This window comes from Pelodiscus sinensis, unplaced genomic scaffold, assembly GCF_049634645.1.
Source record: "Pelodiscus sinensis isolate JC-2024 unplaced genomic scaffold, ASM4963464v1 ctg117, whole genome shotgun sequence".
NCBI lineage: Eukaryota > Metazoa > Chordata > Testudines > Trionychidae > Pelodiscus > Pelodiscus sinensis.
Window position 1 is genome coordinate 151,697 of NW_027465911.1, and position 16,684 is coordinate 168,380.

The 16,684-nt window shown below is 64.2% G+C and overlaps 1 protein-coding gene across 1 annotated transcript in view; it reads right to left on the reverse strand.

Moving 5' to 3' along the window:
- Positions 1-16,684, reverse strand: part of WDR97 (WD repeat domain 97) — a 76,574-nt gene that overhangs the window by 1,667 nt on the left and 58,223 nt on the right. Inside the window, exons 18-24 of the mRNA XM_075916594.1 lie at positions 16,447-16,569; positions 11,765-11,890; positions 10,614-10,811; positions 7,493-7,614; positions 5,122-5,287; positions 3,570-3,751; positions 1,994-2,055 (exon numbers count right to left, since the gene is read on the reverse strand). Of these exons, the coding sequence (XP_075772709.1) occupies positions 1,994-2,055; positions 3,570-3,751; positions 5,122-5,287; positions 7,493-7,614; positions 10,614-10,811; positions 11,765-11,890; positions 16,447-16,569 (979 nt within the window). The remainder of the gene's footprint in view (positions 1-1,993; positions 2,056-3,569; positions 3,752-5,121; positions 5,288-7,492; positions 7,615-10,613; positions 10,812-11,764; positions 11,891-16,446; positions 16,570-16,684) is intronic.

A 16,684-nucleotide genomic window follows, 5' to 3' on the forward strand; every position in this document is an offset into this window, starting at 1 on the left:
TACAGTGGATGAGAAGCTGGAGATGAGTCAACTGTGCCCTTGTAGCCAAGAAGGCTAATGGCATATTGGGGTGCATTAAGAGGAGCATTGCCAGCAGATCCAGAGATGTCATTATTCCCCTTTATTCGGCTCTGGTGAGGCCACATCTGGAGTATTGTGTCCAGTTCTGGGCCCCCCACTACAAAAAGGATGTGGACGCATTGGAGAGGGTCCAGCGGAGGGCAACCAAAATGATTAGGGGGCTGGAGCACATGACCTATGAGGAGAGGCTGAGGGAGTTGGGTCTGTTTAGTCTGCAGAAGAGAAGAGTGAGGGGGGATTTGATGCAGCCTTCAACTTCCTGAGGGGAGGTTCCAAAGAGGATGGAGAGAGGCTGTTCTCAGTGGTGACAGGTGGCAGAACAAGGAACAATGGTCTCAAGTTGTGGTGGGAGAGGTCCAGGTTGGATATTAGGAAAAACTATTTCCCTAGGCGGGTGGTGAAGCACTGGGCTGGGTTCCCTAGGGAAGTAGTGGAGTCTCCATCCCTAGGGGTGTTTAAGTCTCGGCTTGACAAAGCCCTGGCCGGGTTGATTTAGTTGGGATTGGCCCTGCCTAGAGCAGGGGGCTGCACTTGACTCCTGAGGTCTCTTCCAGCTTTATGGTTCTATGAAAAGACTTCTTGCGCAAAACCCTGCAGTATAGACGTAGCTCCTGAGGACGGGGCTGTGTCCCTGCCCGTCTCGGCTAGCAGCCAGCAGTGGACCTGACCACCTGTACCTAGCTAAGTCTTAGCTGGACCCAACTATACTTTTGGCCTTCACAGACTTGCCGGCAGTGAGCTCCGCAGGCTGGCTGTGCACTGGCCTTCGTTCTGCTCCTTTCCAGCCTGCTGCCTCTCCATTGCATTGGCCTTGCAGCTGGTTTCTGGGCTAGGAAGCCCGGCCTGGCCCCTCCTCCTGGGACTCCACCCCACTCTTCTGTTCTAGAGCTGTTCTGGGTTACTGACAACCTCTCCCTCTCCTTCCATCTCAACTGGGGAGGCTTTTAAAGGCCTCCAGCCAGCTGGCTCTCACGGCTGGGGTGTGGGAGGTCTGACCTAGTGGTTAGAGCAGGAGTCAGGCCACGTCAGACCCCAGGAGGTCAGAGCTGGAGGCAAACAAGGCACAACTGAGAGTCACATGTCCGGAGGCAGATGGAGCAGGGCCCCAGGAGATCAAAGGCTGAGCCAAGCCAGAGGGCAAACCAGGAATCAGATGGGGCAGGGCCCCAGGAGATCCACAGGAGCGCGGAGGAAGCAGCCCTAAGCAGGGGAGCCCAGTTGCATGGACCCCCATTCCTATCCTTGGGTTAAAGAGAAGCTGGGGATCACGCGAGACCCCCGGTGTCCAACCAGCCGATCCCTGGGTGGGAGCCCCTGTCAGAGGTCAGCAGCCGTCGCAAGTCACCAGCGTGCCTGGTGGGCGTGCCTGGCCCTGGGCCTCGTGACCCTGGGTCCCTGACAACATCTTGAGTTGTTTTGTACCCTCTGCTCAGGGCTCCAGGGTCACTTGGGCAGTGGGGAACTTCCAACGCCTGCTTGTTTGTGTATTTATTTGTCCTTTTAAAAACCGGCCATAGATCCAGCTGGGACCCGGGCAGTCCACGGAAAACTCGTGGAATTGTTATTGCAACTGGAACCCTTCAGCTCCCCGCCCATACCCAGGGGCTGGTTGGTTTGTTGCACTTGTGTATGGCTTTCAGCTGCATTTCCAGCTTGCTGGGGAAAGAATCGCGTCTCCCTGTGTCTTTGGACTGCCCGGACCGCAGGTCTACAAGAGTAAATCCAGATCCCTGCTCCTCCCTGGGGAAGCGTTTTTCGGGTGGCTATTAACACAGGAGACAGGCTCCATGGAGGGGAGGGGCAGAGAAAGCGAGGGAGAAGGTGGCACTGCAGGAAAGAGGGCTGCCTATGAAAATCCATCTCCCGCAGGCGGTGCAGGAGCGAAGGGAAGACGGCGAGAGCCGCTACTTACGTTGGGACGGTCTCTTTCGGGCCAGAGTATTGGTCTCTCCTAGCCGCAGGATGGCCTGGCTCCTGGCACAGAAGCAGTGGTTAGTCCCAGCGCTCTGCCGTGCTGGAGACTTCTTACGCGTGGGAGGGGTGTGAAGGGGCACCTGCTAGCGTGAGCCTGCTCCGGGCGGGTGTAGGACACCCCACCCCATAGAGCTGCTCTGCGTGAGCGCTCACTGTAGGTTTCTCAAGTGGCGTGCAATGCAGGAGCAGCCGGCGCGCAACCCAGAGACTCCTACAGTGTCACGTGACCCACTGTTACCCTGTGACCGACGTACGTGGTGTGGGGACGGAGTGCTCCAGAGTCTGCCATTGTTCACGAGAACAGCTCCGGACAGGCTGAGCGGCCGGGTCCCTGCCCCCTCCCCTTTCTGTGTCAGGGAGACCCACGGGCTGGTCCCACGGGGGGGGAGGAGTTTCCTTGCTTTGCTTTGGAACGGCTCCCTTGCCATTTCCCTGCCTGCTCGCGGGTTTGTGTGGTCAGAGACACGGAGACCTTTGGCCCCATTTCACTGCAGGGCTGTAAAACCAGGGTGCGTGTCCGGGGTGGGCTGGGGCAGGGCCAGAGCCCAAGCATCTCTGCTGCGATTTCATAGCCCTGCCCCCGCAGGGCATGAGCCGGCTGCGGGGGTCGTACCCTAGGGCTGCAGACGTGCTTTACAGCAATGATCACGGCTGGTTATCGCACTCATCCCTACGGGGCACAGGGACGGGTTAGGGTGGCCTACTTAGCGGTTCCCATATCTCAGCAGGCTGGGACTCAGAAATCAAGTCCAGCCTGTGAGCTCTCTGAGCCTGGCCCCGTGTCTCTTTCTACCGCTGTTCTGGGTACGACAGAGGTAAGAGTGACACAGGGCAAGGCCGTCAGACTCCACCTCCCCCCGGCCCTTCGGAGCACTGGGGACTTGCTTTGCCTACCGCAGGAGTGGGCAAAGGGGCCTCTGTGGGCTGGATCCGGCCCGCCGGGCTGGATCTGGCCCGCCAAGCCGGTTGATCCAGCCTGCAGATGCCTGCTGCGCCCCCACCCCCAAGGCAATCGAGACCCGGGGACAGGGGAGCATATGAAGTGTCCTCCCCCCACAAGGGGCACGTGGCACCAGAGGGAACTGCTGGCTGTTCAAAACAGCTGGCTGTTCTCTGTTCCCTTGTGGGCAGACTTCCTGTGCTGCCCCGCCCACAGACCCTGATTGGCCTGGGGGTGGGAGGAGCGGGCAAAGTCTCTTCCTGCTGCCAGGGGCGCATGGCACCAGAGGGAACCACCGGCTGTTCAGCTGGCATTTCTCTCTAGGTGCTGGGGGGCATAGACTTCATGCCAATCAGGGTCTGTGGGCGCGGGAGCAGGGGAAGTCTCCTGGCCCCACCCCTTTTGCCCGAGGCCCCGCCCCTTCCAGGCTGCCCGGGACTCCTTCACAAATTATGGCCCACCCCTGGCCTCCAGGGTTTGTAAGAACTGATTGGCAGAGCCCTTTGCCCACTCAGGGCCCCGCCGCTGTGACCAGGCAGCTGGCGCTGTTCCTAGCCCGCGCAGAGCGGCTCACCTCCTGACGGAAGGCCAGGCCAGCACCGTGTTCTTGGTCTCCTGCGCGCCAGCCGCCTGTGGCTGTCTCAGAGCCTCCAAGTCCCTCTGCATTTGCATCTTACAGAAATGGTTGATGGCGTCTATTGGCTCCGGGCTGGCAGCGAGCGGAAAGCCGTTGTTCCTCCCTGCGGCTCCCTTAGCCTGCACAAGGGGAGGGGGATTAAGCCAGCCCAGTGACACGCTGAGCGGGGAGACGTGGGCCCGGAGCCGCCACTGGGGTGAGGTGTCACAGCCACTCCATAGGGCTGCGCCCCTCGCCAGGAGCAAGCCTCAGAGCAGGAGGAGGCCCACCCTGCAGATGCCCCATGGCATACAGCTGGTGCCCCGCCTCCACGGTATCCGAGCCCCAGGTGCCTGGGCACTTGCTGTGGGCGTGGGCTTGCCCACCCTGTCAGCGGGGGGGGGAGGGGGGCAGGCCACGCCCCTCTCTTCAGCACTGGTGTAACCCACCCACCCAGCGTGGGTCCCTGTCCCATGCCGTGGCACCCAGACCACGGACAGCGAGATAAGAACAAGGGAGCTCGGCAGCCGGAGCTGGGAGCCAGCGGGCTTTTAGCTCACACTGTAGTGGAGCGGCACCTACAATAAGCCCCAGGGACGCAGGTTCGAGTCCGCCCGGCAGCAGTTACACCGGCACCGCTCAGCGCAGGTTGCCACGGCCTGGGGAAGGGAGCTGGTGGGGCTTGTCCTGGGCCTGAGATGTATCGTGGGCCAGCGGTTCCCCACCTCCAGTCTGCATCCTGCTGCCAAGCCACCGCAGCTGTGGGGCCCAGGCCGGGGCCAGAGCTCTCCTGCGCTGGGCTGTCCTGCCGGGCAGGGGCCAGAGCTCTCCCCACACTGGGCTGTCCTGCCGGGCCGGGGCCAGAGCTCTCCTGCGCTGGGCTGTCCCGCCGGGCCGGGGCCAGAGCTCTCCCCACGCTGGGCTGTCCCGCCGAGCCGGGGCCAGAGCTCTCCCCGCACTGGGCTGTCCCGCCGGGCCGGGGCCAGAGCTCTCCCCACGCTGGGCTGTCCCGCCAGGCCGGGGCCAGAGCTCTCCCCACGCTGGGCTGTCCCGCCAGGCCGGGGCCAGAGCTCTCCCCACGCTGGGCTGTCCCGCCGGGCCGGGGCCAGAGCTCTCCCCACGCTGGGCTGTCCCGCCGGGCCGGGGCCAGAGCTCTCCCTGCGCTGGGCTGTCCCGCCGGGCCGGGGCCAGAGCTCTCCCCACGCTGGGCTGTCCCGCCGGGCCGGGGCCAGAGCTCTCCCTGCGCTGGGCTGTCCCGCCGGGCCGGGGCCAGAGCTCTCCCCGCGCTGGGCTGTCCCGCCGGGCCGGGGCCAGAGCTCTCCCCACGCTGGGCTGTCCCGCCGGGCCGGGGCCAGAGCTCTCCCCGCACTGGGCTGTCCCGCCGGGCCGGGGCCAGAGCTCTCCCCACGCTGGGCTGTCCCGCCAGGCCGGGGCCAGAGCTCTCCCCGCACTGGGCTGTCCCGCTGGGCCAGAGGCGTGGGTGCGGGACTGCGCGGGAGAGAGGCGGCACCTGGAAATCCTGCATGACTCCTGCCAGCCACTGCGCGCAGGTTTGCCTCAGCGCCGCCTTGGTGCCAGGCCGGTCCCTGGCCTGCTCCCAGGAGTCCATCTCCTTGTAGAAATAGCTGTGCGGATCCTCCAGGCCCAGCTCGGCGAACAGAGCCCTCACGGAGCCCCTGGGCGCAAGGGTGAAATCAGGCCGGGGGGCTGCGAATGGCTGACAGCGGACACGGATCTGAGGGCCGGCCAAGGGCGTGGGCGTGAGCTGCTGGCAGCACCAGCCGGACGCCCCGGGGCTGGCAGTACCCCCCACCTGGCCGACACAGCCTGTGCCTGGGACATAGCGGGGTGGCTGTCGCCCGCCACAGGAGGGGGTGCAAGTGTTCTGCTGCTGCCTGCAGCCATCATGTCTGTGGGCCCAGCTCCGGCAGCTAGTGCCTGCTCCGGGCGTCCCGCCCTGCCCCATCTCTGAGGCTCAGGAAGTGGGGGGCACGGTGCTGGCACCCCCAGGTTTTGGACATCCTGGCCACATGCCCCTGCCACCCAGGGGTCCTGGCTGCCGACCTGCTGATACCCAGGGGCTCTGCTGCTGGCCCTGGATCCTGCTCAGCCATTGGCCCCAAGTCCCACTCGGGCGCCTGCTCTGGTCCCTCAGGCTCACTGGCCCCGCTGCCGGGCCCAGAACAGACTGTGCACAGCAGCAGTGGGGGAGCAGAGGAGAGAGAGGGGACCTGGCTCAGACACCTGGGCCTGCCCTGTCCCGCAAGGGCAGAGTTCCCCGGGGCTGGAGTCAGCACGATGGAATGTGTACGGGCAGCGCTAGCTACAATGGGATCTATAGGGGCAGCGTTAGTTACGAGGGGGTCTATAGGGGCAGCATGTCACGTTACTGGATTTTAAGGGGAGCAGCCAGATCACAGCTGCACCCATGGGGGGGTGCCCCGAAAGTCCATACAAAGGGGGGGCCATGTGAGGTGTCACAGGAAAGCTGTTGTTCTACTGATTCTGTACACGCTCTTCATGTGTTTGTATAATGTCTGGGTGTGGAGTTAGAAATATGGACTCTGTGTGGATGCTGGAAAATCCTCTGTGTGAGGCGGAGCCATGGGCCGGGAATGTTTGCTCAATGGCTATGTGATGAGTGAGGCTCCAGGGACAATAGATCTCTAGGTGCCAAAGACACACCCGGGGAATGAATCTGGATGACGGCAGACCAGCCAGAAGAATGATCACTGGCTTGGGACACAAGGACAGGCCACTGGCCATGGGACCTGCTACAGCTTGGAAGATGCCAGGGGAGGTACATAAGCACCATGTGGCACCCTCCATCTTGTCTTCAGTTTTGCTCCTGATCCCAGATGCAGCCTTGCAGGGAACAACGAGCCGGAAAGAGCCGTGGACCCATCCTGACACAGGATGTGCACCAGAGACTTATAAGATAGCAGCTGTCACATCTCTGCTGAGAGCCTGTATTGAGAACTGGGAGATTCGATGCATGTAATGTACTAGCCTTAACAACCTGACTCTCCTGCTTTTCTTTCTTTTAGTAATAAACCTTCAGATGGTGGATGCTAAAGGAGGGTCTGTCTACACTACCCCCCTAGTTCGAACTAGGGTGGTTAATGTAGTCATACAAACTTGCAAATGAAGCCTGGGATTTGAATTTCCCGGGCTTCATTTGCATGTTGCCGGGCGCCGCCATTTTTAAATGTCCGCTAGTGTGGACTCCTTGCCCGCGGCTACACACGGCACGAACTAGATAGTTTGGACTAGGCTTCATATTCCGAACTATCTAGTTCGTGTCGCGTGTAGTCGTACGACGGGGTCTGTACGAGCCGCACTAGCTACGATGGGGTCTATAGGGGCCGCACTAGCTACGACGGAGTCTATAGGGGCCGCACTAGCTACGACGGGGTCAATAGGGGCCGCACTAGCTACGACGGGGTCTATAGGGGCCGCACTAGCTACGACGGGGTCAATAGGGGCCGCACTAGCTACGACGGGGTCTATAGGGGCCGCACTAGCTACGACGGGGCCTATACGAGCTGCACTAGCTACGACGGGGCCTATACGAGCTGCACTAGCTACGACGGGGCCTATACGAGCTGCACTAGCTACGACGGGGGCTATATGATTTGCTTTGTCTTTGCTGTGCTCTCTGCAGCCTGCGGGGTCTCTGGCCCAGCCCTTTGGCTGGGGGAGCAGGTGCGAAGGGGATGGGCTGGTACCAGCCTGGGACAGCCTCTGAGCACAGCGCACCGATCGCAGCCGTGGGGCGAGGCCCTGTGTCCCCGGCAGCCAGTGCCCCCAGGCCTGGAGTCCAGGAGCGTGCAGGTCCACATCCCACCCTCCATGCCCGTGGCCCGTGGCCCGGCACTCACCGGCTGGAGGCGGGACTGTACAGGAAATACGCCATCAGCTCCAGCACCAGCTCCTGGCTGTCTCTGCCGAAGGCCAGGAGAGCGTTCAGGGACGTCAGCACAAACCTCCTCTGAGTCCTCTCCTGCAAGGAGAGAGAGGGGCATTGGCCTGCCCCCGTGCTGGGGGAAGCAGCTTCCTGGGGATGCCCTGGGCTCGGCTGGGACGGGCAAAACGCAGGGCAAGATGCTGGCTGCTGAGGGCAGGGCACCCGGGGCAGCCTCCTGCCTGTGCAGACGAGTGAGCCAGGGTGGCCGAGACCGGCCCTCTCTAAAGGCCCACGGCAGGGAGGCAGGGAGCGGCAGCACCCGGACTGCTGTGCCCCAGCCACGGCAGCACAGCGAGCAGAGGGCAACAGGTCTATAGACACAGCCGTGCACAAGCCATGGCCACGCCCCATCCCGGCAGTGCACGGTGCCCCTCAGCAGGCTGCGCCTGCCCCAGATCCCGGCTCCGCGCTGCAGCTTCCCCAGCGTGTGCTGGGCTGTACAAAGGGGGGTCTGCGTTCCCTCTGCGGGGTCATTTGGACGCGCCCTTCCCCCTTGCTGCCCTCGCCTGGCCGGGGGGAGAGAGGCCAGGGGGGAAGGGTTACTGCTGCCCTCGCACGGCCAGGAGGAGAGAGGCTGGGGGGGAAGGGTTACTGCTGCCCTCGCACGGCCAGGAGGAGAGAGGCCGGGGGGGAAGGGTTACTGCTGCCCTCGCACGGCCAGGAGGAGAGAGGCCGGGGGGGAAGGGTTACTGCTGCCCTCGCACGGCCAGGAGGAGAGAGGCTGGGGGGGAAGGGTTACTGCTGCCCTCGCACGGCCAGGAGGAGAGAGGCCGGGGGGGAAGGGTTACTGCTGCCCTCGCACGGCCGGGAGGAGAGAGGCCGGGGGGGAAGGGTTACTGCTGCACTCGCACGGCCGGGAGGAGAGAGGCCGGGGGGGAAGGGTTACTGCTTCCCTCGCACGACCAGGAGGAGAGAGGCCGGGGGGGAAGGGTTACTGCTGCCCTCGCACAGCCGGGAGGAGAGAGGCCGGGGGGAAAGGGTTACTGCTGCCCTCGCACGGCCGGGGGGGAATGCGTTACTGCTGCCCTTGCACGGCTGGGAGGGAACGTGTTACTGCTGCCCTCGCACGGCCAGAGGGAGAGAGGCCAGGAGGGAAGGGTTACTGCTGCCCTCGCACGGCCGGGGGGTAAGGGTTACTGCTGCCCTCGCACGGCTGGGGGGGAACACGTTACTGCTGCCCTCGCACGGCCGGGGGGGAACACGTTACTGCTGCTCTCGCATGGCTGGGAGGAGAGAGGCTGGGGGGGAAGGGTTACTGCTGCCCTCGCACGGCCAGGGGGAGAGAGGCCAGGGGGTAAGGGTTACTGCTGCCCTCGCACGGCCGGGAGGAGAGAGGCCGGGGGAGAAGGGTTACTGCTGCCCTCGCACGGCCGGGAGGAGAGAGGCCGGGGGGGAAGGGTTACTGCTGCCCTCGCACGGCCGGGAGGAGAGAGGCCGGGGGAGAAGGGTTACTGCTGCCCTCGCACGGCCGGGAGGAGAGAGGCCGGGGGGGAACGCGTTACTGCTGCCCTCGCACGGACGGGGGGGAACGCGTTACTGCTGCCCTCGCACGGCCGGGGGGGAACGCGTTACTGCTGCCCTCGCACGGCCGGGGGGAACGCGTTACTGCTGCCCTCGCACGGCCGGGGGGGAACGCGTTACTGCTGCCCTCGCACGGCCGGGGGGGAACGCGTTACTGCTGCCCTCGCACGGCCGGGGGGAACGCGTTACTGCTGCCCTCGCACGGCCGGGGGGAACGCGTTACTGCTGCCCTCGCACGGCCGGGGGGAACGTGTTACTGCTGCCCTCGCACGGCCGGGGGGAACGCGTTACTGCTGCCCTCGCACGGCCGGGGGGAACGCGTTACTGCTGCCCTCGCACGGCCGGTGGGGAACGCGTTACTGCTGCCCTCGCACGGCCGGGGGGGAACGCATTACTGCTGCCCTCGCACGGCCGGGGGGGACGCGTTACTGCTGCCCTCGCACGGCCGGGGGGAACGCATTACTGCTGCCCTCGCACGGCCGGGGGGGAACGCGTTACTGCTGCCCTCGCACGGCAGGGGGGGAACGCGTTATTGCTGCCCTCGCACGGCCGGGGGGGAACGCGTTACTGCTGCCCTCGTACGGCCGGGGGGGAACGCGTTACTGCTGCCCTCGCACGGCCGGGGGAACGTGTTACTGCTGCCCTCGCACGGCCGGGGGGGAACGCGTTACTGCTGCCCTCGCACGGCCGGGGGGGAACGCGTTACTGCTGCCCTCGCACGGCCGGGGGGAACGCGTTACTGATGCCCTCGCACGGCCGGGGGGGAACGCGTTATTGCTGCCCTCGCACGGCCGGGGGGGAACGCGTTATTGCTGCCCTCGCACGGCCGGGGGGGAACGCGTTACTGCTGCCCTCGCACGGCCGGGGGGAACGCGTTACTGCTGCCCTCGCACGGCCGGGGGGAACGCGTTACTGCTGCCCTCGCACGGCCGGGGGGAACGCGTTACTGCTGCCCTCGCACGGCCGGGGGGAACGCGTTACTGCTGCCCTCGCACGGCCGGGGGGAACGCGTTACTGCTGCCCTCGCACGGCCGGGGGGAACGCGTTACTGCTGCCCTCGCACGGCCGGGGGGGAACGCGTTACTGCTGCCCTCGCACGGCCGGGGGGGAACGCGTTACTGCTGCCCTCGCACGGCCGGGGGGAACGCGTTACTGCTGCCCTCGCACGGCCGGGGGGAACGCGTTACTGCTGCCCTCGCACGGCCGGGGGGGAACGCGTTACTGCTGCCCTCGCACGGCCGGGGGGAACGCGTTACTGCTGCCCTCGCACGGCCGGGGGGAACGCGTTACTGCTGCCCTCGCACGGCCGGGGGAACGTGTTACTGCTGCCCTCGCACGGCCGGGGGGGAACGCGTTACTGCTGCCCTCGCACGGCCGGGGGGAACGCGTTACTGCTGCCCTCGCACGGCCGGGGGGAACGCGTTACTGCTGCCCTCGCACGGCCGGGGGGGAACGCGTTACTGCTGCCCTCGCACGCCTGGGGGAGCTAGGCCCTCCGGGCCCGGCAGCCTTACCGCCAGCGTGGGAGGGTTGCTCTGGTTCAGGATGTGCAGCAGGGTTCTGCAGACCTCTGGGCCGTTCTCCACCCCGACCTGCTCGTGCAGCGTCAGGATGGCTTGAACGGCGTCCGTCCGCGCGGGGTAGTCCAGGGCGAGCAGCGCCTCCAGGATCCGGCGCACAAACCCGCCCAGGCTCAGGCTGGGCAGGGAGTCCTGCAAGGGGCAAGGGACCCGTCTGAGGCCTCCGCTCCTCAGGCCCCCACAGCCACTCCAGCTGCCTGATTCCCGCCCCAGCCAGGCCTGCCCCTGGGCAGCCTTGGCAGGGAACGAGGCAGCGAAACGAATCGACCCGCAGAACCGGAGCGAACCTCCGGGGAGAAGGGAAAGGGCCTTGCAGCCCCTAGCAGAGGTGGGAGAAGGGAGGGAGGGTTCCCACCCCGGGGGCAGCCGTAGTGATCGCCAGGGGGCTGGCTGCAGGCGTGTCAGAGCGTCCGCCATGTCTCGTGCCAACGTGGGCACTGCCACCTCCTGCCCGGCTGAACAAGCCAGGACTTTGGGCACCAGGATGGACGGGCCTGGGACAGAGCTTCTAAACACACATCACGGTCACACCCGGGACTTCGCTCGGCGCTCTCAGCCGGGGCAGCCCAGGCCAACGAGCGGCCCCCTCCATCTCCCGGGGCCACAAGCTTGTTGTGCCCACAGTGCTGGGGGCCTAGAGCATGGGCGGGTACAGGTTGACCCAGAGCAGCACTGGGATCAGAGGCAGGGAGCCCGGCTCTCACCCTCAGTGCTGGGTGCAGCCAGCCCGCCCCTCCCGCCACGGGCCCTGGCTCCACGTGCGCCGCTTTAGTGACACGGCAGGAAAAACCCGCCAGGCGGAACCAGCGAGTCCGGCAGCCCTGGCCATGGGCGACGGTAACGAACCATCTGGTGGGCCACCCTGAGCAGCCGCCGGCCACAGGCTGCCCTCCGCGGCTCTCTAGCCTCACAGTGCAGGGCCCTGCTCACACTACCTCAGAGCTCCTTCCCCTGGCGGAGCACTCGCCTGCCCTCGGCCGCACAGCAAGCCCTGGGCACAGGCGGGTTAAACCGAGCGGGCGCCCAGCGCCCAGGCCCGTGCTCCGCCCAGGCCCGTGCTGCCGTGTTTGGCCAGGGTGGCTCACCGTGGCACCGGGGAAGGGGAAGAGCCGCTGGAACCATTCTGTGTCCTGGAACTGCAGAAGGAAGAACGGGACCTTGCCCCGCGACTGCTTGCGCCCCGGCTCCTCCGGCTGCGTCAGGAGAAAGCTCTGCAACGAGAGCCAGGCTGGGTCAGCAGCGCCCTGCCCCACCCGGGGCCGCCGGCAGGCCCTGCCATCAGGCCTTCCCGCAGCAAGGACAGGAGCCCGGCCGGCACCAGCTGGCCTGTGCAGGCCCCCACCAAGCCCAGCGCCCCGGCCATGCTCCTCAGCGCTGGCCCCGCCTGCCTGGGGACTCGTCCCCTGCGGGCAGCCCTTCCCCCTGCTCCGCTCCCACCCAGGTCCTCCCAGGCAGCTCTTGGCCCGTCTCCTGCCACACTGGGGAAGGGGGAGGATGGGAGCCCCACTGCGTACGACTCAGCGGGGCGGGAGTCTGGGACAGCGCGGCCAGGTTGGGAGAGAAGCCGGCGCGTCAGCCGGGGGCCTGGGGATGGCAGACCCGGCAGGGAGACACCAGGGGCAGCCTGTAGCTCGTGGCTCTGGTCTTAGCCCGCACCGGTCTGCCTGTACTTTCGTCTGAGTGTCTGTCTCACGTCACTCCTCCCACTTCCGGGCACGCAGCCTGGGGTGCATCTGGCACTAGTGCAGGCCAGGCTGCTCGGAAGGGACGGGGCCTCGGCCAGGGACGTCTTCCTCTCCGCGGGCGGCCTGGCCGAGGCGAAGGGAGCAGGTGCCCTGGCTGTGCTGTGGCAGACGCCGGCAGGGAGCCATGGACGGAGCCGGCAAGGAGCGGGGGTGCAATGGGGCCCGTAAGACACATTAGGGGACTTTCACTGCTGGCTCCAGGAGAGGGCTGGAGACTGCCGGACACAGCGTGGGGGGCTGGGCACGTGTTGGGGTCACCCGGCCGAGGCTGGGAGCACCCCTGGCATGTGGCATGTGGGTCACCCTGGCTGCCCCAGGGCTGCGACGTACACAGACGCGCTCACCCTGGGTGCCGACTGGGAACGGCCCAGGGAGCGGGCTGCGGCTGCAAAGCTTGTAAGGCGCATGCGGGAGCTGGGACGAGCGGTGCCGCGGCTCCGCATGGCCTGGCCTGCCCCCAGCCTGGAACCGGACAGGGGTCCTTCTCCAGGACCAACACCCAGCAGAGCGGAGAGAAACCGTGCCCTGGCAAAATGTGCAGATGACGCCAAAGTGCTCAGGAGAGTTCAGACAGAAACAGCCTGGGAAGAGCTTCACAAGGACAATGCACGTTGGCAAAGAGAACCCCAACTACACATGCAACATGATGGGGACTAATTTGGCTACAACTACTCTAGAGAGAGACCCTGGAGTCATTGTTGGTAGCTCTCTGAAAACATCCGCTCAGTGCGCAGACGGTAGGAATCTTTAACAAAGGGATAGGGAATAAGACAGAGAAGAGCTTATTGCCTCTGTATAAAACCACGGGACGCCCACAGCTTGAATCCTGCGCACAGATGTGGTCGTCTCATCTCATATAAGGTATATCGGCATTGGAAAAGGTTCAGAACAGGGCAACAAAAATGCTGAGGGGTTTGGAACGGCTGCCGTATGAAGAGATTAAAGAGACGGAGACTTTTCAGTTTAGAAAAGAGGAGACTAAGGGGGATATGATAGAGGGCTATAAAATCATGAGTGGTGTGGAAAAGGTAAATAAGGAAAAGTTGTTCCCACAATATAAGAATTAGGGGTCACCAAACGAAATGAACAGGCAGCAGGTTTTAAAACAAACCAAAGGAAGTTTTTCTTCACACAGCGCACAGTTAACCTGTGGAACTCCTTGCCTGAGGATGTTGTGAAGACCACGACTTTAACAGGGTTCAGAAAAGCGGTAGCTATATTCATGGAGGACAGGTGCATCAATGGCTGCTAGCCAGGATGGGCAGGGAGGGTGTCCCCGGCCTGTTTGTCAGAAGCTGGGAATGGGCGACAGGGGAGGGGTCACGTGATGCTTCCCTGCTCTGTTCCCTCCCTCCGGGGCACCTGGCGCTGGCTGCTGTGGGCTGACAGACACTGGGCTGGAGGGTCTGACCCAGTCTGGCTGCTCTGATGTTCTTCTGGTCAATGACACGGCTTGGTGCAGCCTGCTGCCGAGATCTTGGGAGATTTAAATCCCGGCTTCATTTGCCCATTCGAATGCCGACATGAGCCACCGTAGTTCGGACGAGGGTGTCAGTGGAGACAGACCCACAAGAGCGTCTTTTGTTTTACTTTTCATTGAAAACGCCTTCGTTCAGGGATGGTGTGTTGGGAGGTGACGACCAGGCTGGGTCTGGGCACAGCTGAGGGTGTCCGCTCAGGGCTTCATTTGCCAACCCCCTCAGTGCCCTCGGGTGCCATGGATTTGTGTACGTTTAGCTTTTCTAAATCGTTCCTAACCTGTTCTTTCCCCACCACGGGCTGCCCACCTCCTTCCCACAGGGTATGTCTACACGAGCTCGTTAATTCGAGCTAGGGAGGCGAATCAGGGAACTGGGGTTGCAAATGAAGCCCGGGATTTAAATATCCCAGGCTTTATTTGCATGTTCCCATCCGGCCGCCATTTTTAAAACCCCCTTAGTCCGAATGAACTGCCCGCAGCTACACGTGGCAGTTCAAATCCTTAGTTCAGATTAACTGTTACTCCCATCTCTTCCTAACAATCCTTGCGCCCGGAACAGAGTCCCGTGGTCGAAGAAACCAAAGCCCTCTCTGCGACACCACCTGCGCAACCACGCATTTACGTCCTCAATTCGACCATCCCTGCCCAGTCCTTTCCCTTCAACAGGGAGGATGGAGGAGAACACCACTTGCGCTCCGAATTCCTTGATCCTTCTTCCCAGCGCTACATAACCTGCAGTGACCTGCTCAAGGTCGTTCTTGGCCGTATCGCTAGTTCCCACGTGGAGAAGCAGGAAGGGGCAGCGATCCGAAGACTTGATCACTTTGGGAAGACTCTCGGTCACATCCTGAGTGCGAGCTCCCGGCAAGCAGCTCACCTCTCGAGATTGCAGGTCCGGACGGCAGAGGGATGGCTCAGTCCCTCTTAGGAGGGAGTCCCTGACCACCACCACCCGTCTTCTTCTTTTGGGGGGGTGGTCATGGAACCCCCATCTCAAGGACTATGCATCCCATGCCTTCCGGTAGATGGTGTTCTCTTGCAGTTTCTTCCCTGAGAGGTCCCTGCCAAAGCATTCAGCACTGCAGAGCCTGTGGAGAAAGCCTGAAAGCGGTTACTTACCTCTACAGGAATGGGGGATGCCTGAGTTGGCCTTCTTCTTCTAGAGGTTCCATGCTGCCAGTTCTCTTCCTGGTCCTGTACTGCCCTCACTGGCTCTTCAGGATTAAACGCTGCCTTCTGTCGAGGACGTCTGCATCCTCTCTGATAGAACGTAGGGTCGACACTTGGGCCTCCAGTCCTCTAATTTTTTCCTCCAAAATGGCGACCAGCTTGCACTTGGTGCAGATGAAATCCCTTCTTTCTTCTGGGAGGAAGACAAACACGGCACACGCTGTGCAGGTAACAGCAGCAGAGCGATCACCATCCATCGCTGCCTTCCCTCGGAGAGATTCCTCAGTTGTTATTCGATGCCTCCTTGACGGGCAGGAGTGCAGTGAAAAGATGTTAAAGAACGGCGAGTATCTCGCCCCTTCCCGCTGCCCTTCCCACGTGGATGAGAGAGCGGCGGGAGGAGGGAAAGGCTGGCGGGGCATCGCTACCCACACTCCATGCAGCTGATGTTGGCGGGAGTGAAATCTGCTTACCGGAAGGGCCGGTCAAGGGGCTGCAGACCAGGCGAAACGTGGCTGGAGCAGCTGCGGGCGCCACACGCCTGGGGGAGCTCCCAGACCCGCCGTGGCAGGTGCTGTGCTGAAGGAGGCGCGTTCCAGCGCAGCCGGAGGAAGGTGCCCCGAGGAGCGAGGCCGGGAGCGCAGGGACGCAGAGGGCCGCTGCGCAAACACAAGCTGGGTGCAGCCCGGAAGCAGTGAGCGGGGCGGCGCGTTCTCCGCACACTCCCAGGCACGGGGCCCAGTGGGTTGCCAGGCGGGGAGGGCTCGGCAGGGAGCGGAGGCCTGGAGAGCCGGCCTGGCAGCCAGAGGCCGCAGCAGCCAGGGAGGTAGAGGAGGCTGCAGGGCGGTGGGAAAGCGCTAGGCGGGGGGGGGCTTTGCCTTCCCAAACCACCAGCCTGGCCCCGCCCACACCTACCGGGGGTGGAGTGTTGCTCCCCCGCCCCCGTGCTCCAGGACCATAGAGCAGGGCGTGGGCGGCTTGGCTCCCATGGGGGCGGGGCTGGAGTCTTGCCTCCCCCAGCCCGACTTTCCCCATCACCCCGGCTCTGACCCTCCCTGGCCTGGGCGAGCAGAGAGCAGGTGGGTGCAGACTGCTCGGCACAGCCACCCAGAGCCATGCGGGCAGCAGGCTGGGCTGCAAGGCGGGAGCCCCGGGCAAGGAGCCCTGCGGCCAGAGGGCTCGGGGCCGGGTGAAAGGCCCACGCAGGGAGCGGCGCTTCCCCCTGGCTACCGGCTCCTGCGTGCCAGAGACGCCCTCCGCAGACAGCCCCTGGCACGACCCCGACTGACTCCTGGCTGGGGCTGGCCCTGCTGCCCAACCACCCCCCTCCCCGAGCGCGGGTCTCCCACCAGCGGCCGGCGGCCCCGCTTACCTCCTTCCCCTGGGGCACAGGCAGGGAGAGGCGGGAGCTCTCCTCCGGAGTGGCCGCTCGCCAGGCCGCCTCGTCCTCTTCCTCCAGCTCCTGCCCCCACTCCGGGCCAGCCTCTCCCGCCTCCTGCAACGAGGAGCTGCCCTTTCGGCCTGCTGCAGCCCCTGCCCCGGCCCAGCGCAGGCCACAGAGACCCAAAAGGGGCAAGCTCACCGCCTCTGAATGCTGGGGAGGCCAGGAG